This window comes from Cupressus sempervirens, chromosome 6, assembly GCF_028749045.1.
Source record: "Cupressus sempervirens isolate cs-2001-9-10 chromosome 6, ASM2874904v1, whole genome shotgun sequence".
In the NCBI taxonomy this organism is placed as follows: domain Eukaryota; kingdom Viridiplantae; phylum Streptophyta; class Pinopsida; order Cupressales; family Cupressaceae; genus Cupressus; species Cupressus sempervirens.
In genome coordinates, this window is record NC_143123.1 from 97,005,769 (window position 1) to 97,032,858 (window position 27,090).

At 37.8% G+C, this 27,090-nt stretch overlaps 1 protein-coding gene across 2 annotated transcripts in view; it reads left to right on the top strand.

Annotated features, from left to right (window-relative positions):
• The window catches only part of LOC149551400 (pyrimidine d), a 152,056-nt gene that overhangs the window by 82,975 nt on the left and 41,991 nt on the right, over nt 1–27,090 (top strand). For both annotated transcript variants that reach the window (XM_089786916.1, XM_089786915.1), the window contains exons 8-10: nt 10,032–10,169; nt 10,451–10,488; nt 10,599–10,698. In XM_089786916.1, coding sequence (XP_089643042.1) covers nt 10,032–10,169; nt 10,451–10,488; nt 10,599–10,698 — 276 coding nt within the window. The remainder of the gene's footprint in view (nt 1–10,031; nt 10,170–10,450; nt 10,489–10,598; nt 10,699–27,090) is intronic.

The following is a 27,090-nucleotide window of genomic DNA, read 5'->3' on the forward strand; positions in this document are numbered from 1 at the left end:
CACCTTGTGCGTCCCTTGCAAGCACCCATCACGCTCTCATGCGCATACCCCCGCACCCACGAGTGCGCTGAACAGTGTGGCGTCGCTCCAGCGGCGGTGTTGGTGTGCGGGTATACGACATACCCGCACCCGAGACGTATGCGCACCCAATGAGCCAAGGTTTTACCCCGGGTGCGTGCACCTGGGTAACGTTGCATATTACCAACTTCAGGGATGAGGAAAATCCACGCAATATACTAGTAGGGGATGATTTGGATCCTGTGCTAAAAGCTGCGAGATTTAAAATCTTTATGGAATACAAGGACATCTCGCATGGACCTACAAAGACCTCAATGGTGTGCTACTAGAGTTGTGTGTGCACCACATCCTCTTGGTACCTAGATTCGTACCTGTACGGAGAAGACTGTACGAAATGAACAAAAGCTATGCAAAGAAGGTGAACGAGGAAATCCAATGGATGCTTGAGGTAGGAATTATCTTTAAGGTGCAAACAAGTGAGTGGGTATCACCTATAGTGATATCACTAAAGAAAGATGCCAACCGAATCAGAATTTGCATCGAGACTTTCAATGCCTAAATGTCGTCACCATATAGGGTCCCTTCCCCATCCTGTTCATCGATATGATCCTCGAGGAGATTGTGGGTCATGAGATTTACTCATTCATGTATGAATTTTTTTGTTACAACTAGATATCTATCGCAGAGGAGGATAATTTGAAAATGACTTCTGTGGTGGAGAACAGTGTATACACGCAATTGAATGCCTTTCGGTCTATGCAATGCACCGACAACGTTTCAAAGAATAATCCTCTACATCTTTGACAAGATGTCGGTGGGGAACTTGCAAGCTTTCCTTGATGATTGGTCTATTTTAAACGGGCAGGACACGAACTTGGTAGTAGTTTGGGAGTACATGGAGAGGTATTGACGAGCAAGATTAGTACTCAACCCTAAAAAGTGACGGTTTATGGTTCCACAGGGAAAGCTCTTAGGCTATATTGTTTGTAAAACAAGACTAAAGATTGACTAAAACAAGGTTCGGGTAATTGTCAAGATGGAGGCCCCCACAGATGTCATGGGGGTGAAGTTATTTTTTGGGCACATCGGCTACTATAGGTGATTCATAAAGAACTTTGCCCAAGCATCATACCGTTTGGACAAGTTGATGTGGAAAGGGGAACCCTATGTGTGAGGGATGAACCATGCTACGTCATTTGCAGAATTAAAGACAAGTTTGGTCACGACACCTATCTTGGCATATCCTAACTAGAATAGAGTTCCCATGTGTATGAAGACTTCTCAAACTTTGCAAGTTGTGCAACTCCAGCACAGGTGGGTGATCATAGCTTGCATCACCCCATTTACTTTGCTAGCAGACTATCGTCGAGGGCAAAAAAAAACTAGAGTACAATGGGGCGGGAGGCCCTCGAAATGGTTTATGTCGTACAAAAGTTCAAGGATTACTTGTTGGCGACGTCTTTCATGTTCTATGTGGACTACCAGGCACTAATGTATCTGGTAAATAAACCAATCATATAGGGGAGGGTGAGCTGATGGTTGCTGCTACTACAAGAGTTCACTTTCATTATCATCACGCGTCCTAGGAAGAGCCATGTCATCACAGATCAACTTTCTCTGATCAAGTCAAGAGAGCCGCCGAAAGGAGTTAATGATGACTAGCTAGACGCACATCTATTTCACATTGTCATATTGTTAGAGTGGTATAAGAGCATTGAAGAATATTTGTCAACCTCAAAGTTTCGAAGGGAGATGTCGTCGGTTGAGTGACAAAATTTGGTATTGAGTAGAAATTTTAATTGAGCAACAGAGTACCTAATTGTAACAACTGCTTTTCCCGGGTCTTAACTAAAAATTAACATGTCAAAGAAATACAGTAATTACTTCATATTCATAGGAAGACAATTATATCAGTTATGTTCATGTGAATGAGATTAATGGTTACAATCACTTAGTAGAAATCTCATAACTAACAAGAAGATACCATCAATGAATTTACCAAGGAATTTAAAATCTACATATCGTAGAATTCAAAACCAAAAATCGTCTAGGGATGCTTCTGCAAAACTAGGTTAGTCCATAAAGTACCTCTTAAGAAACAAATAACTATACTACTTTATCGTAATGACAAATACCAATATATCATCTAGGGCATCAAACACCACTGTATCAATTAGGGCATCAATTACCATTGGATAATTTAGGGCATCGCATACCATTGTATCAATTAGGGCATCAATTAGCATTGGATCATTTAGGGCATCACATACCACTGTATCAATTAGGGCATCAATTAGCATTGGATCATTTAGGGCAACTAGGGATGCTTCTGCAAAACTAGGTTAGTCCATAAAATACCTATTAAGAAACAAATAACTATACTACTTTATCGTAATGACAAATACCAATATATCATCTAGGGCATCAAACACCATTGTATCAATTAGGGCATCAATTACCATTGGATAATTTAGAGCATCACATACCACTGTATCAATTAGGGCATCAATTACCATTGGATAATTTAGGGCATCACATACCACTGTATCAATTAGGGCATCAATTAGCATTGGATCATTTAGGGCATCACATACCACTTATCAAATAGGGCAATAACATTCAGTTAGGAAAATACGCTCATATTCATTATTGAAATAAATAGAAGATTGAAATATCAATCCATTAGATAAACCTATCTCCTGCATATAGTTATATTCCATTTCTAGTTGGAAGATCAACCAATGTAACTAGTTGCCAACTACATTGACGATAAGAGTTGTTTTCATTTAAAGGAATAACTGGAAACGATGATATAACTTAATCCATCTTATTTTCTACCTGAATAAACATCATAAAAGTAAAATACCTGCTATCAATAAATGTTTGAATGCTTAACTTATCTTTGTCTGATGCACGTCCCGATATCTTGTGGAGAGGGGAAACATTGTTAGGGGCTTAACCACCCAACCACAAACCTTAAATTTATCCCCACACTTTCTTTAACTAGAAAGGCCCTCCCTACCCGGAATAGACATGGAAGACCTTGTTAGCCACTGAGTATCTTGGTACTTAATCCCACCACTCGACTTTGACAACAAGATAAATTAAGTGGACATGCATGAGCTATTTAATGATTCTTTTAATAGTTATAAATTCATTGAATCTTTTCTGATTTTGGTTTCATGTTCTTACAGATTTTCTCTCACCTCTTCACCCTCTTTCTTGGCCATACAACTGGAAGAGTCCTAGGTATTCAAATCCTAGAGTAATCCAACTCTTTTGCTGAACCTTAGCTGGTGTAAAAAATATTATATAATTTCAGTATGTCATAACATAGTCTTTTTGATCCGATAACTAATCTTAATGGACTTGCAAGGAATATAGTTTGGTTTTGAAATGCATCAATAAGCAAAGACGTTTGAACATGTCATGTACATTTGATCTTGACTCGATATGGGAAGAATGGATTCATCGAATATCTAATTGATATTGTAATGCTATATTTATGTGTGGAATTCATGGACACATTTCTTACTGCTGTAAATTTGAATGCAATTACATATAACAATTTATGATTGGAAAGGCTGACCACATAACGTGGTCTCGAAAATGTGAGCTTGGCTAGACTCTATGCAACCGACTCCTCTTCATGTGAGCAATCCAAAACGCAGAGCTTAGGGTAAAACGTGCAGCAAATATATGTCTTTGGTTCTGATTTTGCATAAATAAAAGAGGCATTCAAAATCATAAAGGCTTCCAAGAAGCCGTGACTCTATGATTGGTTATAAGAGAAGAAGAATCATCTTCTTGAATCACTGATAAACTTGCCAAGGGTACATTTTCACCTCTTATAAAGATAAATAATTATGAGGAAGAATTCGAAGGTTACTAACTCAAAAAGGATAATTATTAAATTATACCTTTATATATATTTGCGCATATATATATATATATATATATATATATGTATGTATGTATGTATGTATGTATGTATGTATTATTTCGAGTGGTAACATTATATTATTATCATTTGTTCAAGGTCATACCTACTAAGGTATGCATATCCAAATATGTGTATTACTTGGAAGATTATTTTATCTTCATATCTTCTCAAGGTAAACACATATTTAGGTATACATATTTTAATAGATATGAGCTTGTATAAATTAATACTATGATGGCATCATACTTTTATACCTATGCGTACATACATATATACGTATTAATTGAAGTGATGAGAATGCCACAATATAAATCATTGAAGGTACATATTTTGATTAAGTTAATTTTTTTTAAAGATTATCCAATAGCTCATGCATGTTTAATGTGTGTATCCTATTATGCAGTTGGTAGGTCCTCAACCATGGTGATTCAAGATTCGTACCCGTTTGCCTAGTGATGGTGATGCCCCTACGCCCAATTCTTTTTTGACAATGTTTCCACCCCTTCGACGTGCTCTCTACAAGGAATTTCTCCACAGTTAAATCATATTACCATAACAAGTTATTAATCATAAATGATCATAACGGCTAACCGCCTTTTCAATTCCTTAAATTCATGATAAGTAATCAACTATCTGAAATAGCTTTAAAATATCATCACAACAGTTAACTAGCATGTTATCTTCATATGAAATTATAATGACTAACCATCTTACCATTTCAGAGGATTATAACAAATTTTAACTGTCAACTGACTTCATGTGAACCTCAACGGCTATATGAACATTTTAAATTGGGTGAAAAATCGGGATGTAACACTAATGAAGTGGGTGGAAGCACTGGCTTTGCTAGAGAACTCGATTGTGAGTATGGCAAAGTTTATCTATGAGTAGCTCATCAGTTCGTATGGCATTCCCATCCAATTGACCAGTAACAAAGGAGGTCATTTCGTAAGCCATGTCATTTGTCTACTCACGGCAGAATTCAAGATCCTCCATTTACTGTCAAGTCCATATTACCCCTAAGCCAATGATCATGCTGAGGCTACAAACAAGATTTTGGTATTAGTAATATACAAATTGTGTGGGGTAGAGCAAGCCGACTGGGAGAAGTTATCATTAGCACTCTGGGCATACCACACGACATACAAAGTAACAATGAGACAAACTCGATTTCAGTTGATATTCAGATAGGAAGCTGTTGTCCTAGCAAAGTTCATGGTTCCTAGCCTACAAATAGCCATTGAAATGAGATTAGGGGATATGGAAAGCCCACAAGAGAGATTGCACCGCTTGAATAAGTTGGATGAATGAAGATTTATGACACAATGGGCTACAGAGGTAGCATAACAAAGATGCAAGGCATGGCTTGAGAAACACCTTAAACGAGTTCAGTTCACCCCAGGACAACTAGTATTGAAATACAATGGCCAAAATGAGACCGAGTCGAGAAAGTTTATTGTTTAAGGTAAAGTGGCTAGGTCCATACCAAGTTAGGGAAGTTGGTGACAATGAGGGGATCAAATCATTGACACTGAACAAACGGGAGATGACAAAAGGTGCAACAAAAGCCGTAAACATGTTGAAGTTAAAGGCCTACCATGAAAAGCGAAATGAGCATGTAGGGCGATCCGAGACGGAAGGAGTCCACTAGGAAATTTAAACAAAAACAAAAAAAGAAGAGATTTCCATACCATATGGGATTCCCTCTGTACAACTGGGCTACCATACGGACTTGCCAATGGGACCTTCAAGGCAATGAAAAACTAAACATTGTACGACAAGGGCAATAAGAGAGTTGAGCATCATATAGTAAATAGAGAGTCCATCGTCAGTCAAACAAGAATACATCGTACAGTTTACACAATAGAAAAACATTGCATAGGGAATTTAAATGCTGTTGGGCAAATTGAGAGAAGCCAATGAAGCCGTATGGTAGGGTCATCTAGGTATATCTTATGAAGAGAAAAGTTGCCAAAGATAAAGAAAGCAATACCAGATGGGTCTAAACAGAGTAAAGTGCTAGTCATCATGGAAGGATAATGTCAAGATAGACCACTAAACACAATGAGGAAAGAAACAAGGTGGCGTGGGCAAGAGAAAAGATTGGACATCAGACGTTGTAAGCTCGATAATGGAGTTGAAAACGCTAACAAATATCATAAAAGGTCAAGATGGTGTCCATAACATGCGGAAGGGAACAAACAACAGGGCTCAACGACAACCAAAAAACTTGATAGTGAAACATAATGGTGGGAAGGGCATAGAGAAAGGCAAAAGTCACCCCACACGAGAGATTGTGATTGACAACAACAAAACAAGCTTTTAGCTGCATCCATCTGGAGGTATAGATGAGAAGAGAAAAATAGGCATAAAGTAAAAGGCCATCGGCTGCCATAAAAAGAAACCAACTAGACCACACGACATTCACCCAAGAGTGTTAGCAAACTTGGTTAGCTTAGAGAAGAGGAAAATAATACATCAACCATATGCTGCCAAGTGGGGCATACAACTACAAGCCCTAACCTATTTTTTTCATTTGCGCAAAACAACAAAGCAGAGACGGTTATAATGTATTCAATAAGCAAGAGAAAATGCAAGGCGAAGTTGCAGACACAGACTAGTGGTTCTAGTAGTAGCATGGATAAAAATGCACAAGTACTACCATTAGGAGTCAAAGTTGAATGGAGAATAGATGCAACTTCCAAAGCAAGAGATAAGGTCTCAGGTAACAATGGTGTCAACTCCTATGAAGGACTTAGTTACACCACAACTTGTGGCATTCAAGGGTTTGAATAGGTTGGTATGTAGGAAGTGGTGACAAGACACACTCGACAATGATTTGAAAAAGAAAAGCTTAAGGGTTTTGCAGGTGCATTAAGCAATACACATGCCTATGTTGTATATTAAGGACTACAAAGGCACACTTAGAGCCATGATCGAGATTTTTAATAGACATTACAGAACAAGCATAGTACCATACCTCGGGTGGGATTTGAAAGTTAAATTCATTGCATCAAAGTTTACCTGTGTGTTTGGCATACTAGGGCATAAGGATAAGAAAATTGATGTGAAGGCGAGGAAGATGACGCATGAGGCAAAAGAATTTTGGATTAAGCTGGTATGCATGTAGAGACCTCACAGCTCCAGAGATGGATTCCATGGCAAAGGTGTCAAAGGGTAGAGGAATGAAGAAGTTCATCCGAGAAGATCCATGGCATTGTATTATGGATATATTAAAGAGAAGACTGGCAGGGTCAAGTCGTGCTTCAGATATCACTCTTCCTCAAATAGTGTTGATTAATGGCTTGATGAATAGTACAATATTTGATTGGGCTACATTGCTAGCATTGTGAATTTATGAGTTTATGACCCTACTATATAAGACATTCAATGTGCCACACTGCACCATTGGTCTATTTTTGGATGCCATGCGCAAACAAATTTCGGCCAATAGACTGGAGGTGGGATCTAGCCTTTTGGTACCTGGTGTGCTGCTAATCATGTCTTGTAGGCATTTAGACACACCAATGGGATAAGAAGTCATTGTAGGGCAGAAGAGGTGTAGGCAAGTTGTCTCCAGGCTGGAGTCAGAGAATGTGGATAGTGGATGCCATGAGTTGTTTGAGAGTTTTGGTACCTCAAACAAGGGAGATAGCCAAGTGGTGGACGACAATCCCGTTGAACCAACAATTGTCGTGGTCGCTTCAATACTTGCATAGGTCCTATTCATAGGACCCTTCTTATCATATGCACACTTGACTCCAACGATGTTAGTAGGATTGGCAAATTCTATAGCAATTCTGGCCTTTGGCCAGATCCACACCGTAATGAGCATGCTACTCATACCAACAATGCCCTTAGTGACATAAGTAGTTTCAAGTTTCAACACCTTCCATGGAGTTAGTGTTTGCACCCCTTGTCAAGTGCGTTTCATTGGCATCACCACCTTTAGTAGAGTTGCTGGTACCTACATCGTCGCTTGAGGTTAGTGACAGTAGATAGAGTTACCCGGTGTTGAGCAGAAATAGGCGAAGCTGAAGGAGAGAGTCATGTAGTGAGGTGGAGACCGTAGGGCGTGGTAAGATGCTAGAGGAAGCACACACAAACTCCTGGTTAAGTCAATATAATATGGCATTGATGAGTCCAATGAAGGGTAGTCACCACCCACCAGGTCAACAGGAGACAGTTGATCTTGATGATGAGAGCTCACCAATGAGATCTATGTCACCTATGCCCATGGAGTTAGAACAAATCGACTTTGAGCCCCCTCGCGAGCTCGACACACTATTGAAGTTAACCACAACCATAGAGCCCACTTAGGAGATGCCTGTGGCAAAGAGGGTGGAGTAGGGTCTTGTACAAGAGTCTAGTAGGAGAGGGTCTAGAGAGAGCGGCTTTGAATAGTACTTGCAGTAGTTGGTTGCAGGAGCGAGGATGAGAGCCTCAACTTAGTCACAAACCTAGGAGGAAGTAATACATGAGTTGGAGAGGCTCTTGGCGTTAGTGAGGGTAGAATGCTTTGAGTTCAGAATGTGTTATGAGTCTAGGGGGTGGCTTGTGATAGAGTCACTTGACATGTTGGAGGATATGGTGCTTAAGAAGAAGCTAGGAGAGACTCGGATGGGTGAATTGCTCAGGGAGATGGAGCAGACCTTTAGTGAAGGCTATTTCTCTTTGCGACGTTCAAAGCATGTCTCGGCTACATGGAAGACAACAAGGATGGCGTTAGCCACGGAGTGTGGGACATTGAAGGGAGACCGAGCTCTAGAAAGAGAGGCATGGGCCATAGAGAGGGTGGCTATGCAATCGGAGAGGGTAGCCATGTAGGTTGAGAGGGAGACTTTGTCGGCTCATTTGGAGGAGACCAGGATAGATAAGGGGATGTTGGAGTCATGTGTGGCATGTTGTATGGTTGAGCTTGACGCAAAGGAGAAGAAGTTGTTAGAGGCAATGATGATGGTGAAGAGGACAATGGAGAGGAAGATGGCTACAAACTGGAGCTTACAACTCAGAACACAACAAGTGCGTGCGTTGCAGACTCGCTTATCACCCACTTCACCACCTTCATCCACCGCTATGATATCAGGGACACACTCTTAGCCTCCCCCATGTTGATTTTTATTTCTCTTTTGTACAATGTAGTGTGGGTTGTGGGTGTTCATGTCATTCCTGTGTGCTCGTATGTCATTAGGAGACAACTTTCTTTTTTGGGGGATGATGTTGTCGGCAAAATAATGTGTTGTCTAAATGTTGTTAATGTTAATCACGTTGTTGGTTGTTAGTGTGACTGAGGGGTAGGAAGTTGTGGTTGTGATGATTCACGTCGCAGCCCCTCGGAGATTATATCTACTCCCTCAGATGGAAGAGGGCATCAATATTATTATCATCTATCATTCTGGCTGACGAACTTGTTGATCTAAATTGTGATTGATATTGATGGAATACATGGTGGTTCTCTGATATTGTCTTGCATTTACTATCTTTGTTATAACTTTCATATCGTAGCATGCATTAAACTTATCTAGTGTAGGCGGTAAACACCGATTACTATCATAGTCCTTCTCCAAGACTTCTAGCACCCTTATGGATGTATGGCTTCTTTATCTACTTTGCCGTTGTACTTAATAGGAAGCGGAGTCCATTCTAATTAAAACTCATTTAACTATTATCATAATAATTACTGTCAAGTTTCCTTCAGCAAGCCCACATGTACCATTATGGGTGTATGGTTTTTCTATTTACTTTCTCATTCTCAGGGACTCAAACTAGTTGAGTTCTTTGTATATCAAGAGACATGAATGACATTTTACCCTTTTTGAAAACAAATTGAAATTGTTGAATTTTTGCTTTGCATTTTAACTGAATTGTTTGCTTGGAAACTATGAGGCATGGAAATAGTGTTCTAGTTAATGTTAATGTGCGTATGCAGAGGTTTTGAAGAAGTTATTTTACTCGCATTGTGTACATTTTTCAATTGAAACACTTCCACTCATATTGTAAGTGTCAAGATTGTGTTGCAATTTCTCCGTTTATGACAGCTTACCATTGTATATTGAATGACATCTTGCAGATTATATCTAACACAACTATTTCAAGGCCAGATTCTATCATAGGGTTACCACATGCTGATGAAATGGGTGGGTTGAGCGGAAAACCTCTTTTCAAGTTGTCTACTGAAGTCCTGAAAGAAATGTATCAACTTACACGAGTAAGCATTTTAAATTGAGCTCCAAAATTGTGGTATTTCAAAAAATAACTAAGTGAACATCATGTGCGTATTCTTAGTTTCATGCATCCTTATGCTTTAAAGGATTTACCGAATGTACAAAAATATTTTATTTCCTGTCCTCCCATGAGTTTTAATGGGTTTACGTAATTATAATTGTTGGCCTCTATATATTTGGTTTTTTGTTTGTTTTTTTATTTGTTCTTACTATTTTAATACTTTAGAGTTCTGCTTTTTAACACCACTATCGTTCTAAAATTCAGGGAAGAATCACTCTTATTGGCTGTGGAGGTATTAGCAGGTATAAAATGTTTTATTTTTTGCTGTCCTAGAAACATCTTCCTTTCTACTCACATCATTTAGTGCTAGGCAGTAGCAGGCTAATATGGAGATATGTCCTTTCTTGTACAGTGGTGAAGATGCATATAGGAAGATTCGAGCAGGGGCAACTCTTGTGCAGCTTTACACAGCTTTTGCTTACGAAGGGCCAGCTCTCATTCCACAGATAAAGGTAAAACCATAAAAGTACCTAAACAAAATGTATTTAAATAGCTTCAGTTATTTATGTCATTATCAGATTAATTTTAACAAAATTTTAAAGTTTTGTTTGAGGGATAAGTAATTGGAGCCTAACATAATATGATTGGAATGGAATTAAAAAGATAACATAGAACACAAATAACAACAATATTCACACATGAACAGAACAATATATGATCAACATATTTAATTCATATAAAAGATATTCAAACGAGTCACTGAAAAGGGATGGGAATCTTTTTCTCTTGGATCTTCACGGCATTAGGCTATTCATATATTGACACTTCTCGATGATAGAAGGGAGAAGATTCACCATTGGAAGATGGAGTGTTTATTCTGTCGGCAGTGCTTGTTAGCAAGCAGTTCAGAAGTGCCAATATATCTTGGGCCAGAAGTGCCAACATGTTTTGGGCATAATCTGTTGTTATGGGTGTGACTGCCCATTATAACTAGGTGCCAGAATTTGAAATCATGTGCAACTTGTCAATGTAAATTGTCTTTGATAACCTGACTGACTTTTTGCTGAAATTGATAATCTCTGTGGTGTTAACTTCTACCTATATTGATCTGAACTGGGTTTATACTTCATAATCTTTCTTGGTGTTGAAATTATGCACTCTGCATTGCCTTAGGCTCCTTCAGAGTGGGTTCTCATCAGATCCGTATCCAAGTGGATCACCTGATTGGCAATGAGGACCGGGTCTGCCGACTTTGTCATGTGGGGGAGGATGAGACTGAGACACACTTCATTTTTTTGTTTCCCCATTTATTATGAGATTTGAGGGTTCTTTTACCAAAGAACCAAAACTCGGAAACGGCAAGGCCGACTTGATTCATGAATTGGCTACAAATCAGCAAAGTGAAAAACCTCTTGAAATTTAGAGATTTTAATGACTTTAAACTTTTTTCATGCACCCTTTATTAAATATAACTGAAACACACTATAACATCATCAAATAGAAGCTAACATACATAAACAAGGAACATAAACGATGAATCCATTACATACATAAAATGTAAATTGTAGCTGAAGTAAATAGAAATCATAGGATCATAATGAGTCGTGAATATATAGAATTATAAATGTTGTCAAATCATAAATGTATGTAAGATGAAGATCCATAAAACCAATGACATCAAATCATAAAGTATTGTAAGATGAAGATCCATGACACATATGTCTATTTGTAAACAAAATGAAAAAACAATTTAAACTTTTATCCAAACAATTTACTTCAAATGCTGAAATGAACAATTTTGCACATGAACACTATAACACAAGATTTACGTAAAAACCCAATGCGGGAAAAAACCACAGAAAATAATTGCTTTCTTATATAAAGTGTTCTATTACAATTGATTTGTAGGCTAAAACCTACTAGAGGCTACGACCTCAATGTTTATGAGCATTGACTCATTGGAAGCTCCAACTCCCAGACTTCGCAAGCTCCGACCTATAGGAAGCTCCAACTCTGTCGGTTGTCTTCGTGATCACCAACACACTCTTTTTCCACCTTGCACTGTTGCTTACTCAAGTCATGATGGACCTTATTTTTCACTTCAAATCTGAATGCCTCTCCTTTCTCAATCTGCTATTTATTGAGTCTCGAATCACTTGCTCTCCACAATAAAAGTTCTGATATATATCACACGTCTTTCTTTTCTAGGACACTCTATTTAAGCACTTCTATATCTTGCTTCTTCTTCTCAATTCTCTTTTTCTAATTCTGTCATAAGTAAATCTTATTCCAATTTTGCCACAAATGAATTTCTTTTATACTTCTTGTCTTTCTCCTTTTACTTACTTTAGATATTCTTTTACTCTAATCACAGACTTCACATACTTCACACTTATCTTTTCCTCTGCATTCCATTTCACTCTTATTCTTATCTGCTGCTTACTCTTCCATAAATAATTATTCTTCTTTTTAAACTTCCATTCACAACTATCTGTTTTCTTCACTGTTCGGCCCCTTTCTTCATATACACTCTTCTAACTTTCTCAGCACTGACTTCTCTAATCTTCACATCACTGCATTAAACTTCATTTTCTAATTATCTATTTATGTGTTGCGTATACCTTCTCATAAGGCAAGGCCCTTCAAAATTCACATCTCTTAGGAAGAGGTATCAAAACATTTCTTAACTTTAAACCTTTTAATAAATCACTGACTATAGTCTTTCGGTGTTCTATAATCTTCTTACTTCAGAAAAGGAATTTATAACCAAATCGATTATCTTGGCATCTTTGTTAAGTCTTCGAAGTATGAATTTTCTTTGATAGCATCCAATTATATTTCAACCAATCACAGTTTTCTCAAATTATTTCAAAGATATACAAATGCTTCTCAACCTATATGATAATCCATCGTGGCCTCCACTCGTTTGTTTTAATATTGGCTATCTTCATTTCATTCTTAATCTGTCTCTGATAATCATGATATTGGATGTGGATTATATCATCGGGCCTTCAAAATTTTTGGCGTCCAATACTCTTATCCATCTGTTTTTGCTGACTCATGTTATACATGCTGACATGTACGAATATGTGTCCAGAAACAATCATCATTGACCTTGACTGTAATGTCATCTTAAACTGGACTGTTAAGTCATTTTGCCGTCTGCATACCATGGCTTCTAATTCGTAATTGCTGTGCTTTCCATGTTATCAATATGGAGTTGTCTTGAACTACCTTTAATCAATTGGGCCTCCGTGCGCTACACACTATTTCTCTTCAGTCTGGATATCATCGTCATGTTATCAGTCACTGCTTAATATCTATGTGATTACTCATGCCTTCTGTAGTCACATTTACCTGTGATAGTCGTTGAGCATATATGTATCGCTTGGGCTTAATATTAATCATTGATAGACATTATCGTGGGCTCCTTTACTCACGATGATTTCTTTCAGACATATCATGTTCCAACCCTGACTTTTATGAAGGTCAATATCGCTGGTGATAGTCACCATCTCTGATTTGGTATCGCTTCTTACTATTCCATTGAAGTCTCCGCTAAAGTTAGAGTTCGCCGCCTTATGGAATCATTCTTCAAAAACTCCGGATGTCACTTTTTCCATTGCCTATTCCGTTGTTGCCATTTATTTATATCAGCGTCTATGTATACCGATTTGGATATCTATGAATAAAATATTCACCCCTTTTTTTGACTTCAGAAAATGACAGCTTTTCTTGAATGTATGGGGCTGTATACTAGTCACGTTGAATGACCATGTGAAGTTTCAGTCTTTCATGTCTGATATACTCAACCTTTATTTTGAGTGTAGATATGATTATCGTGTTTATTTCCTGACAGATTTTCTTCATCAAGTCTTACTATTCTTGCTGCCCATACAGGGATGGTCAATGTCTTACCACTTATTAGTTAATGTCACTGATATTTAATATCATCTTCTTTGTTGGTAACTTTCTCAACGTTCTTAATATCATCATATAGATATATTCTTTTCAAATTACTGGGCCCTTAGCAAGTTAATATTGTTAATCTTTGACTTGGGTATATGAAGGAACACTGTCTTTAGGTTTCACTTTGATCACATAATCATTGCCTCTTTTATAAATGTATATGCATATATGTAATTGTGTCTTCAATAAATGTTTTACAAAATATGCTCTAAATCCTTTACATTTCTCTACACAAATATCTTTCTTTACTTCCTTATGAACTACTTGCATACTTATCTTTTATTCAACTGTGAAACATATATGGGCCTTCAACATTGGTGTACATATTGATTGTTTCTATGTAGCACGATATATTTTAATGTTGTCTTAACTCCTAAGAAATATATTTGATATTGATGATGGATATGCTAACAATCTTGTCTATGCTTGTGAAATACTTTATGACAATATTTCATCAGAAATTTGAGGCAAACCTTGTGTTGCTAGGATGAGCTAACTCCTCTCCCGTATATTCCCTCATTGTGCTGAGGATGAATGCATGATTGTAGATAAACTTGCATATATTTTTGGCCCTCTCTACGCATGATTTGATCCACTCAAGCTTACCAATGTCCTCTAATATGAGGTCAACAAGGAGATCAAAATATTGTGGGGTGCCTCTCCATCAAAAGTTTACCTGCAACAATTTTAAATTAATTAGAACGAATGATTTGACCCACTTAATCTTACCAATGTCGTATCAGAAGGCAATCACATTTAAGGTTAGAGGTACTATCCAAGGGCAGAAAGTGATCTCACTCATTGACACTGGGGCTACACATAATTTTATAGATGCACAATTGGTAGCCAAGAGAGGTCTACAAACTGAGGAGCACGCTGGATTTAGAGTTATGGTAGCTAATGGTGACAAACTATTATGCGCTCGGAAGATATCTAATCTTCACATCAGGTTTGAAGATGGCTATGAGTTGGAAGATGAGTTCTATGTGGTAGACATGGGAGACTATGATGTCATCCTCGGCATGGTATGGATGGCCTCGCTAGTAGAGTTCACACTTAACCTAGCAAAATTGGAGATGAAGTTTCAACATGAGGGAAGAATTGTTGTACTTAGAGGACTTTCAGATGGGAGTTGCAGGGTAGTTTCCCTTAGGAGAATGCAGACTTTTTTGGCATAATAACATAGAGTGGGCAGCAAAATGTTTTACTATGCCAACTTCACAAGTGCCATAGGTGAAGAGTCATCCACTAGATATCCAGGAGATACTTGATAGGCACACTAAGGTATCTGGCGAGATTCCACATGGGGTTCCTCTTGACAGGGGGATAGAGCATGTTATTGAGCTCGAGGAGGGAGCCAAACCAGTCATGATTACTCCCTATCGTCATCCTAAGAAACATAAGGATGAGATAGAGAAGGAAATTAAGGAGTTGTTGGAAATAGGGCATATCAGGCCTAGTAAGAACCCCATTGCTTCAGCAGTAGTGTTGGTAAAGAAGAAGGATGAGACGATGTGCATGTGCATCGATTACAGGGCATTAAACAAGAAGACCATTAAGAACAGATATCCCATCCCATGAATAGATGAGCTGATTGATGAGTTACATGGTGCATGCTTTTTTACAAAGATTGATCTATGGTCATGGTATCATCAGATCAGGATGTGGGAGGAGGACATTGAGAAGACAACTTTTCGGTGTCACTATGGCCACTTCGAGTTTTTGGTTATGCCATTTGGGCTAACCAATGCCCCTACTACATTCCAGAGTTGCATGAATCAGGTATTCAGGGACTAGCTTAGGAGATTTGTCTTGATTTTTTTTTATGACATTTTAGTCTTTAGTAAGACTTGGGAGGAGCATTTACAACATCTTGAGATGGTGCTGTCCACTTTGGAGAAAGAGTCACTGTATGCCAAGGAATCTAAGTGCGAGTTTGGGATGACTGAGCTACTATACCTTGGGCATATCATCAGCGTAGATGGAGTTCGGGTAGATCCTAAAAAGATTAGGGCTATTGTTGATTGACCTACTCCTACAAATCTTACACAGCTTAAGGGATTCCTTGGTCTTTGTGGATTTTACAGGAGATTTGTTAAAAGATTTTCACAGATCGCTGCACCCTTGACAGACCTTACCAGGATAGGGGCCTTCACATGGGTAGAGGCAGCTCAGAGAAGCTTCAATCATTTCAAGAAGGTGATGTCATCATGTTCAGTACTAGCTCTACTAGATTTCACAAAGCCATTTGAGCTTTATTGTGATGTGTCAGGAGATGGGATTGGGGCAGTCTTGATGCAGGAGAAGCATCCCATTGTTTTTGAGAGTAGGAAGCTTCGTGGAGTTGAGAGGAGCTATTCCATTTATGATCGAGATATGCTGGCTATTATGCATGCATTGGCTAAGTTTCGGCCCTACCTAGTTGGGGGAAAGTTTGTTATCAAAACTGATCACAATAGTATCAAATACTTCATGTGCCAGCGTGATCTGAATGATACACAACAGAAGTGGATTATGAAGTTATAGGCCTATGACTTTGACATTGAGTTTGTCAAAGGTAAGAAGAATGTGGTGGCAAATGCTTTATCTAGGAGACCTCATATTTGTGATCTAGCTAAGATTACAGGAGATTGGAGAAATAGGATCACAGAAGAGTATGCGAGGGACACTTGGGCTTTTGGAGTAATTGTAGGCACCATACATGATGGTCGTAACGTGGTGATGGACATATTGATTAAGTTCCAGGGTAGGATATATTTGATTCCTTCATTACAGTTTAGGGAAGTAATACTAAAGGCATTTCACAATGCACCTACAAGTGGACATCCAGGGGTTTTTAAGACCTACAGGCAGATCCATGAGCGATTCACATGCAAAGGGCTCAAGGATGATGTTCAGATACATGTCAGGGAGTGTGTAATTTGTCAGCAGAATAAGGGAGAACACACATATCCTGCAGGGTTGTTACAACCTTTGCCCATTCTGGATAGGAAATGAGAAAGTATTTCTATGGATTTCATCACCGAGTTACCACGAGTACAAGGGAAAGATTGCATCTATGTGATAGTTGACCGACTGATGAAGTTTGCTCACTTCTTTTCTATTCCGTCCACTTACACAGTAGCACAGGTGGCCGCTTTTTTCTTTAGAGAGATATTCAAGTTACATGGGCTACCTAGTTTCATTGTCAGTGATTGGGACAGTAAATTCATGAGTACTTTTTGGCAAGAATTGTTTAGGTTGTGTGGTACAGATCTTACACCTAGCACTAGTTATCATCCACAGATAGATGGGCAGACAGAGATTGTGAATAAATGGGTGGAAGGATATTTGAGGAACTATGTGACTACACAATAGAGGGCTTGGGTTAAATGGCTACATACGAGAGAGTACTGTTATAACACCACTTATCATATATCCATCAAGATGACTCCATTCATGGCATTGTACGGTTACGAAACACCTAGTTTCATGGATCTGGTTTTGAAGGATAGTAGAGTGCCCAAAGAAAAACACTTTTTGCAGGATAGGATATTTTGAGGGTGCTCGAGAATATACAAGGCCAAAATCAGCAGAAATTGTATGCTGACCAGCACCGGATAGAGCACAATTTTGAGGTTGGGGATATGGTTTACCTGAGGCTACAACCATACAGACAGTCATCACTCAAGAAAAGCAGAGCAGAGAAGTTGAAGCCTAGGTTATGGCCCCTATAGAGTGATTCACAAGGTGGGCGAGGTTGCTTACGAGATTGAGCTTCTAGAGGGTAGTCGGGTGCATAATGTGTTTCACGTGTCAAGGCTTAAGAAAGCCATTGGACAGAGAGTTGTGCCTTCAGCAGAGTTACCACCATTAGATGAGAAGGGGAAGCTCGTATTAATTCCTAAGGCTATTCTGGATATTAGGGAAAGGACTCTACGAAGCAGGTTGATTAAAGAATATTTATTTAAGTGGAGATATTTGCTAGAGGAAGATGGTACTTGGGAGAGTGAGTAGGTGCTACAACAAACAGGATTGAGATTGCTTGAGGACAAGTAATTTCAAGGAGGGCAGACTGTAATAACCCCATCTTTTAGCCTTCACGTTCTCCAAAGTCTAAGTGGAGCATAAGAGGAAATTAAATTAATTTCTTATAAAGTCATTAAATAAATTAAAAATAAAAATTAAAAGGTGACTATATTTAATTAATTAAATTAATTATTGTATTACAAGGGAGAAGCTTCTAGAATGTGTATTAATTATTGGAAAGGTGGAAGCCTCTAGTAATTTAATTTTCTAGAAGCACAATTAATTATTGTATTGCAAGGGAGGAGTTTCTAGAGAGTGCATTAATTATTGGAAGGGGAAGCTTCTAGCACTTGCAATTAATTAATGTTTTAGTTCCTTCTAGAAGGGTGAAGGAAAAGGATAAATAGGGGTGAGAGTCTCATTGTTGAACATGCGATTTTTGTGAACGACATTTGATAAAAGCTTGGATGTGTGAATCACATATCTTTTTTGGCAATAGAGGACGTTCATCCTCTCTTATAACATTCTAGACGTCATTCCCTTGGGGTTTGGCCTTTGGAATACATTGCTTTGTACTTGATTTCATCATTTTGAGGATTAATATAATTTCAGCATTGGTTCAATCTTTAGTTCGCATAAAAAATCTATTTCAGCAGTTGATTCAGTTTTTGGGCATTTCCAAGGTGCCCATTACAACAATGCATGTATGAAAGTAGAATGATCAATCACCTCCAAAAGAAACAAGAAAATTGAGGAGTGTTCTATTCCTCTATCCGTCCAACCATTAGTCATGATGATGCAACCCTTTATGGACCATTCCTTTCGGAGGTCCTCTAGATCAAGTGTCATATCCTCTACTATTTCATCTCAAAGGTAGCCACTCAGCTCAGCCTTAGTAGGGGCTTAATACTCTAAACCACAAATAGTTATGGCATCTATCATGTGTTGCCAATAAGGAGACTTGTCACAAATGGATTATGATTAGAAATTTAGATGACAAATCATTATGTAATATGAATCTATGATTACACAATTAGAGATAATTAAAATTTAACTTTAAACTTAAAGAAAACAAGTAAAGAAGAATTAATTACCTAGCTGCAATAAATGGAATGTTACACAAGTACCAAAATTTGCAAAATTGGTTTCTGGCAGTATCATGAATCTCCTTGTTCAAACCTATGCTCTCAAGCAAAGGTTGTGAGCCAGGAGTAGTATTCGACACTAACTATCCAATCCGGACTTCCGCACTCTAGGTCCAAATGTAATAGGCTCAGTCTCAGTATAAGAACGATTAGCACTAGCACTGACACTAGGATGAAAGGGACGCCTGTAAGAACCCTCTCCAACACAATCTGCAGATGCCGGAGCATGAGAGCCAATAGCACTTAACTGTTCAAGTTGCCTTTTCTTATTTAACTTCTCTTGTTCATATACCTCTAATGCCACATAACAAAAACATTTTGCCTTTACAATTTGTTTAGTGCACACAGTAACACTGTATCCAGGTATGACTGCAATATGCTATTTGAATCTATAGATGCCACCAGAATTTATGTCTTTATAAAACATTCATGTTGTTTGATGTTTTCTTCTCCTAGGAAAATCTTCGGTATGTTTATAAGCCTCATCTTTTTTAGACATTGTGGAAAATGAAAGTTAAGGCTGCTGCAATAAGAAAATTCAATTTAAAACTTAAAATAATAAAAAAATAGCAAATCCTACATTGTTTTTGAGAAAATTGTAAATACATGTTTGCACATTTGTTATAAAAACATTGTAAGGTTTGCAATATTGCACTTTGCAATTTAGTTAAGAACATTCAAGATTTACAAATGAGAATTAAATTTAAAAAAAAAAAAAATGAAGGATACACTAACATACAAAAACAAAATCAACACGTACTTTTTGCAAATGAGTTGAGGAGTGTTGCTATTGACTCCTTAATGCTCCCAATGCAAACTAATGGCCTCCCCAAATTGATTTGTGCTCTCCTTGATGCTCTTCTTTCTCGCTGGTTGCAAACCTGTTGTTTCTCTTTTCTCTTCCTCTCTCTCACTTTTTCTCTCTTCTTCTCATACTAAACAGTTAGAAAGCCTTTTAGGGTTATAAGAAAAAAAAGGTGAAAAAAAATCATTAAAAAAACTCTTTTTTTTTAATGTTTTTGAGTTGACCAATATGGCTGTCATGCGGCCGATTTTTTGAATGATTCCTAGCGATTTTTGGTGGTTTTTGATGAAATTGCCTAAATTGGTGTTTCATGGCAATTTATGCCTAGAAATTGACAATTCAATTTCTGAGTTAGCAAAAATTGCTCAATGTGACTCGACTCGTGAAATCGATAGAATCGCGGTGATTCTAGGATCTTTGGGTTTTATTGTCTTTTTAGAGGATGCTAGTCTCTTTCATCGTTCTTTGAGTGCACCAATCAGATGTGTCTTTCCCTTTATCTACACGAGACCATAATTTTCAGGACCACACTTTATAGATTCAGTCTCCTACGAGACATGCCACGGATCAGCTCATCACTTGCTTTTTGCTGACCTCTCCGGCTTGGGGTACCAAGAAAGGACATAGTCTGCCCCCTTCTCTAGTCACACTACGTCTGTGAGATGTCACAAAAGCTACATGCGTCAATAGCTCTCCACTTCGAGTGGTTCTTAGAGACGACACAAGGCTTCCACTAATCCTGGGGCTTATCCTTTGGTTTTGGATTTTTCCTCTGCGGTGGGGAACAGCTAGCGGGTGGCTAGCTACTGGTCTCACCTTCTGTTCTTTTTTATTTGGCTTTTCCCTAGACACTGTTTGGTGCTTCTGCTAGCTATTTTCTTTTGTTGTACTTGGCTGTCCCGTAGACCCTCTTTGTGGTCTCTTGTTGGACATTATTAAACTTTTCTTATCTCAACACTTTTTAACTAACTACAACGGTACTAGATATGGGCATATGAGTACATTTCATTCACAATAAGTGCTTGATTACAAAGTTGACATTGTGCAGAGCAAATGGGTATTTAAATTATTCATTGGGCCATGTGGTAACTTAAAAAAGGGAGTTGTTTAAGGCCCAGTTGCAAGTTTGTACCTTGCATTGTTTATAGTTTCTCCACTTTAAAGAAGAGAAATAGAATTATAGGTTTATATTATAGAGGAAAACCATTATACAAGCTCTATAAATAATTCTAGATATTTTATAAATAACATGTAGCATTTACCAACTTTCATTAAAGAAATTAATAGGATATTTTGAAAATTATCTACTTTGAGGCAAGAGCCTACATCACAACGGTAAATTGTGAGCCTCTTATTTGGGAGTTCATGGGTTTGAGTCTACTCAAACTTAATAAATAATAATAATTTATCACAACACTTAATAATAGTTAATCTTGGCTTCAGCCTTTACCAATCAATTTTTTTAAAAGAATTTATCTACTTATGGTTTTATGCTTTGCTAAGGTTTCAATTTCCTCAACTCACTGCTTTTTTTTGTATCTATGTAGTGTCATACCTCATTTATTGTAGGAGTCCTTTTCTTTGTTATAATGGCCCAACCAGTGCCATCATAGCAATTGCTGCTGCTGTTGAAGTTCTAGCATTGGCAATAATGACATCCCCAAACAAATGACTTTTGGTAAAAGAAATTCCTTGGGCATGCAAATGGGTTCGTCCATATATATATAGAGACACACACACATATTTACAGAGACACATTATTATAAATTTATATGTACATATTCAAACATCAAATTTATAAATACAAAAAGAGGAGTAATACTCAAATCCATAATTGCCAATAAAATACCTTGTATATCAATTTATAACTTGCAAAAACAAAATACTCATCTCAAAATGTCAGTATACAATAAAAATTACAATTACAATTGAAATTTAACGTTCATATTTCCTTCATCATAAGCATCATACATAGTCTTGGGTACTTCATATTTTGCTCCTAATAATTGAAAGGATTAATGCACATATCTAAGTTACTAGTTCGCATTCAGGGATGGGTGCGGGTTTGTGAACCCGATACGTGGGTACATGAGAACTTTTTTAGGGGTTTGGGTACGTGTGTTTTTGTGTGTGTGTGTGTACCATAGTAACGAGAATCGCGGCAATTCATGTGATTCAAGCGATTTGGCAATTCTATTCAAGCCAAACGATTTTTTTGTGAATCGGTGAATTGAATCAGCGATAAAGGGTTTATGAAATAAGTTACAAAATTTCAAGGGTTTTTAAAATTTGTCGATTCGTGGCTGATTCGATTCCGATTCATGGTCAATTCGAGATTCGATTTAGCCTTGCCAATTCCGATCTGATTCCGATTCTCGTTACTTTGGTGTATACACAAAAATTAGAGAAATATACAAAATTGTAGAACTAAATAATTTCAGACTATGATACTTGATCATTGATCAATGCCAATTGCCAAAGATAAATATTAAATGCCAATTGATAGTTGAAATATATTTGAAAAGGCATATAAAGTATCCGTAGTACACAAGAAGTACCCACAAATGAACCCACACCTGGTGCTTACCAAAATTCGATTCGGGGTCTTTAGGTATGAACAGAGTTACTTAGGTAGAGGTTCACTTGGTATATTCATAAACATTTGATGAGAATTTGTGAGTAATGCATATTATATTTCATATGCATGTACATATTTTTCTTGGGCTCGACCATCAAGTACTTCCTGGATGCTTGGGTTTGCTATGGGACATTCACAAAAGGACCCACAAAGAACCCATAAAGAACCCAAGCACCCAAGTTGCATGCAAACAATACCAATTTTAGGAGCCATACTTTACTTGTAATGCTCGATAATATAGTAGATGTGTGTAGGGAGAAGAGAGATGATATGGTATACAAACAAGGGAGATGTAACATAAATGTGTCCCTATATATGATTCTTCATTACTACATGTTGTCTTTTGTCATAAAAGTGTTAGTCGTGTTTCTCACACCTCTAAAATTCAAAACTTCCCTTCTTGCTTGTCAAAGTCGACTGACCGCTTCTTTGTCTAGCTTGCAACGTTGTCTGGTTGACACTTGCGGTAACTTTACAAGCCGCAACCTTGCTTTGAGTCTTTTGCATCTTTGCGACCCAACAACTATGTCGCCCAGTCGCTCATTATTTTAAGTTGGTAACCTTAGATCCATGCTTTGAAGCCTCAACAAGTAAGCGCCTACTGTAGGCAAGCTCCCCAAGGAAAGGACATTATGGCTTTTCTTTACATTAAATGAGGCGATCAGAAGGCAATCTTTTAAAGAAAGCATGTTTTTCGAAAATAGAAAATTAAGTCTTTTCATTAGATGGCGTAGTACAAAAACTAAATTTCTTGTGCATTAATGAGTTAATTGAGTTTGTCATACATGTAATCTTGGACCATCTTATTCTTGAACAATTACCTTGCAAACTCCATTAATTTAGAAGCTCTCTTGTGCTAAGATGAGAATTCCACTGCTAGAGGACTATAATCATGATGACCCCTAGCTATGCTTCAGCCAAATCTTTGGGAAACCTAGATAGAGGAGCAATATGATATTCTTTCTAGCCTATACAACATTGCTTGGGACTTGAGGACCACCATTGCCTGTTACTAGAGTAACATTTATGAGCTGGAATGAGAAAGAGATCATGCAGAGTTTGGTTTTATTTTGGAAGATGTAGAGGATGATAGAGCCTTGGACTTCATGATGGACCTCCTCAATTTGCTCCATGTAAACCCAGAAGAAGTTAGGGAATCAAGAAACAAAGAAGACATGGAAGCAACTCTAGATTGAATTTGGTTATTACCTTTCTTGGCAACAAAATGCTTACAATTTCTTCTTTTAATTGTCGCCTGATGCTATATATATGGGAATTTTGTAAATGAAAGAGGAGAAGATAGAAAAAAAGAAATTTTGTAAAGATAGACACTTTTTTATTTGATATCTACAATGGAAAGATTGTGATCTTTTTGTTTCGCATATGGATATAATAGTGATTTTGCATTGTTACTCTTTGGGCCTCTATTTCTATGTATTCTATGGATTACTTGCAGATATTGTTCAATTCTATGCGACGTGTTATCTTTGAATAACAGTTATGCGTGCTACAAGATTACTTTTCCTTGTTCATTGTTAGTGAACAGATTGTCCTTCGAGAAAATGTATGCAATTTTGACCTCGAATGCCCAAATGAAAGGACAAACTAGCACCAACAGTTGGATAGGTTATCACTGGGATTGATAACCTTCCTCTGAATTTTATCCGTTACAGCTCCCCATATGAAATATTCAATGAATTGTTTGTGAATGCTTTTAACCAGAAAGCATAAAAGGATACTAAATATCTACTCGTAAGTACAGCGTAGATGCGAGAAAAACTAAACAACTACAATAAATTAAATGGTAAATGACACAAAGTCCATTCACCTTGACATGCTACAAAAGACGAAATCAAGAAACACATTATCCATTTTCTTGAGAAAGTGCAGAAATGAAGATATGGAGATATAACAGCATATTTCAGAGAAAACCAAAGTGACACAAAGATCACAATTAGTGGAAAGTAGATTGCTCAAACTCAAAGTTTTGACAAACAATTAACTCTCAAGTCTCCCTCCTCTGAAAGCATAAAATGCATCACTATTACAATCACCATTAATAAAATCTTGAGGTTTTCTTTGCATTTTAAGCAAAATACAACTCTCTTGACACACAGTTTAGAAAGAAAAGAAAGAAAACCCTGTCTCTGCTTCTCATGACCTGCTCAAGAAAATGGACTAATGCTAGAAACAATCTGGAAGATTTTCCTCTTGGCTGTAGCACAAAGTCTACAGTCTTAGAGAGAAAAATCTATGTAACCCCTCGGCTCAACTCTTCTATTCTGCAGCATCAAGGTCTCTAGCACTGGAAGAAGTGTAACCCCCTGGCTCAACTCTTCTGTTCTGCAGCATCAAAGTCTCCAGCACCGAAAGAAGTGGAACCCTGGACACATTTGCTGAGACATTTTTATCTTTTCCCCTTGTCGGTGACTGCTCAGTTATGATAACTGATTCTTGAAAATCCCCTTTCTTCTTATCACTCGAATCATTTCCTTCAGAAATATTAGAATTAAGGTATACCAAGGACACAAATGATTCTTGACAGGTGGCACATATAGTTGGTGACTTATCAAATTATTCCCTCTAGATTATTTGCTCTTTGGGTTAACTGGTCCTTTTTTCGAAATAAAGTGACATTTGGCTTATTTGAATTGATAATATATCCACCGTTTGTTGCCATATGTCTATACTCCCTTTCACCGGTTTCTTATAATGACTTCAGACTGTGATCCTACTTTCCAACTTCCGTTTCAATCCTTCTTGCATTTGTATTAATGGAACAGCCCCTGACGCTGCTGTAACTTGAGATTTAATGTAGTGACCTTTATCATGTACCCACTCTGCAGTAAAAAGCATACCAATGAGAAATTTGCTCTTGTCTAATTCCTTTGCAGCTCTTCAGTTTCTATAAAATTTGCAACATGACCTTTTAGGTTAGCTCCCCTTATGGACAGGTTCAGATTTGGTGCGACGAATCACTGTCATCATGATATTTTAATCAACTTCTTTGCAGTCAATCCCTTGCTCCTTTTGAATATATTTCCATGAGGAGAAAAGACTGTTTAGATATGAGGGCACCAAACTTCATATTGATTTGAAGGATATTTTCGGGCATATGATTATGGTGAACATAATATACTGACCTTCATTTTGATGACTCTTTCACACTGCCACGGGACACGCGGGCTTCCATCCTGAAATGCTTACTAGTTCTCGGCATTGTCTCATTCTAATACCTCTTCAAGCACTTATCATTTGTTCCAAACATGTCTTTCATGTCCGCACATACGTTTGTGGAGAAGAAAAAAAGTATTACAAATTGAAAGTAACACCAAGGTTACACTTCACCAAATTTGATGAAAACCCGAGCCACATAACCTGTATTAACCTCCATCGAAAATGATCTTATGCTGTGAAGGGGGGGGACACCTGCGGCTTCTAATACCTTTGTGCATGCTTGATGGTGTGTGATGATGGCAAACATAATATGCTGTCTTTCAGTTTGGATGTCGCAAGCTAGATTGAATCCATACATTCTGAATGGAAAATGGTATGGATTCTATTCAGAATATTTGCTAAGTGTTTAGTTTACTGCCCCCTGTACACGGCTTCTGCATGAATTCTTATGCTAGATTTGAAGCTTGGATTCCATTTCACGTCTTTGAGAGTTAAAACATGACAGACCCGAAAACATACATAGCGGTTACAACTTGCCACAATCACATATACAATAGAGTTTCCCTAAAATGAACACCCTTCACATCGTGAATTATTAAAATAGATGCCTCTGACTCTTAGATTATGTGCCCCAACAAAATCTTGCCATTGTGCCATGAATCCATAAAGTGAGCTTGAGGTTATACCTTCATCACACATGTAGAAAGTTTATTGCTATAAAGCACTACATCGTAATGTTCTTGTAACCAATCCTACCAAAATTCCTTGGAATGCTCTGGGTCGGGGTTTGGATATCCTTCAATTGATGAACACATCCCTCGCTGCCGCCGAGCTTCTGTTCTACCATTCTGCCACTATTGATGACATGCAGATCTCTGTTGGCGCCGTGTGTTTTTCCAATGTTTGAGTGATTCCAAAAGATTCAAATGGTTAATTGTTCCCAACATAGAAGAGCAAGGAGGCATCGGTCTTAGGTAAGCCAAATCAACCGCCAACAATCCCAATATTGCAGCATATACCAACATCACATTCTCAACTATTGTTGCAATTGGTCCTATAATCTCCACAGTTCAACCTTCACATATAGAATTTGCAATATTGGTACATCCATATGGTGTCTTAAAGCCTGCTTCATCACAGGGAGCAGATGGTATTTGAGCTG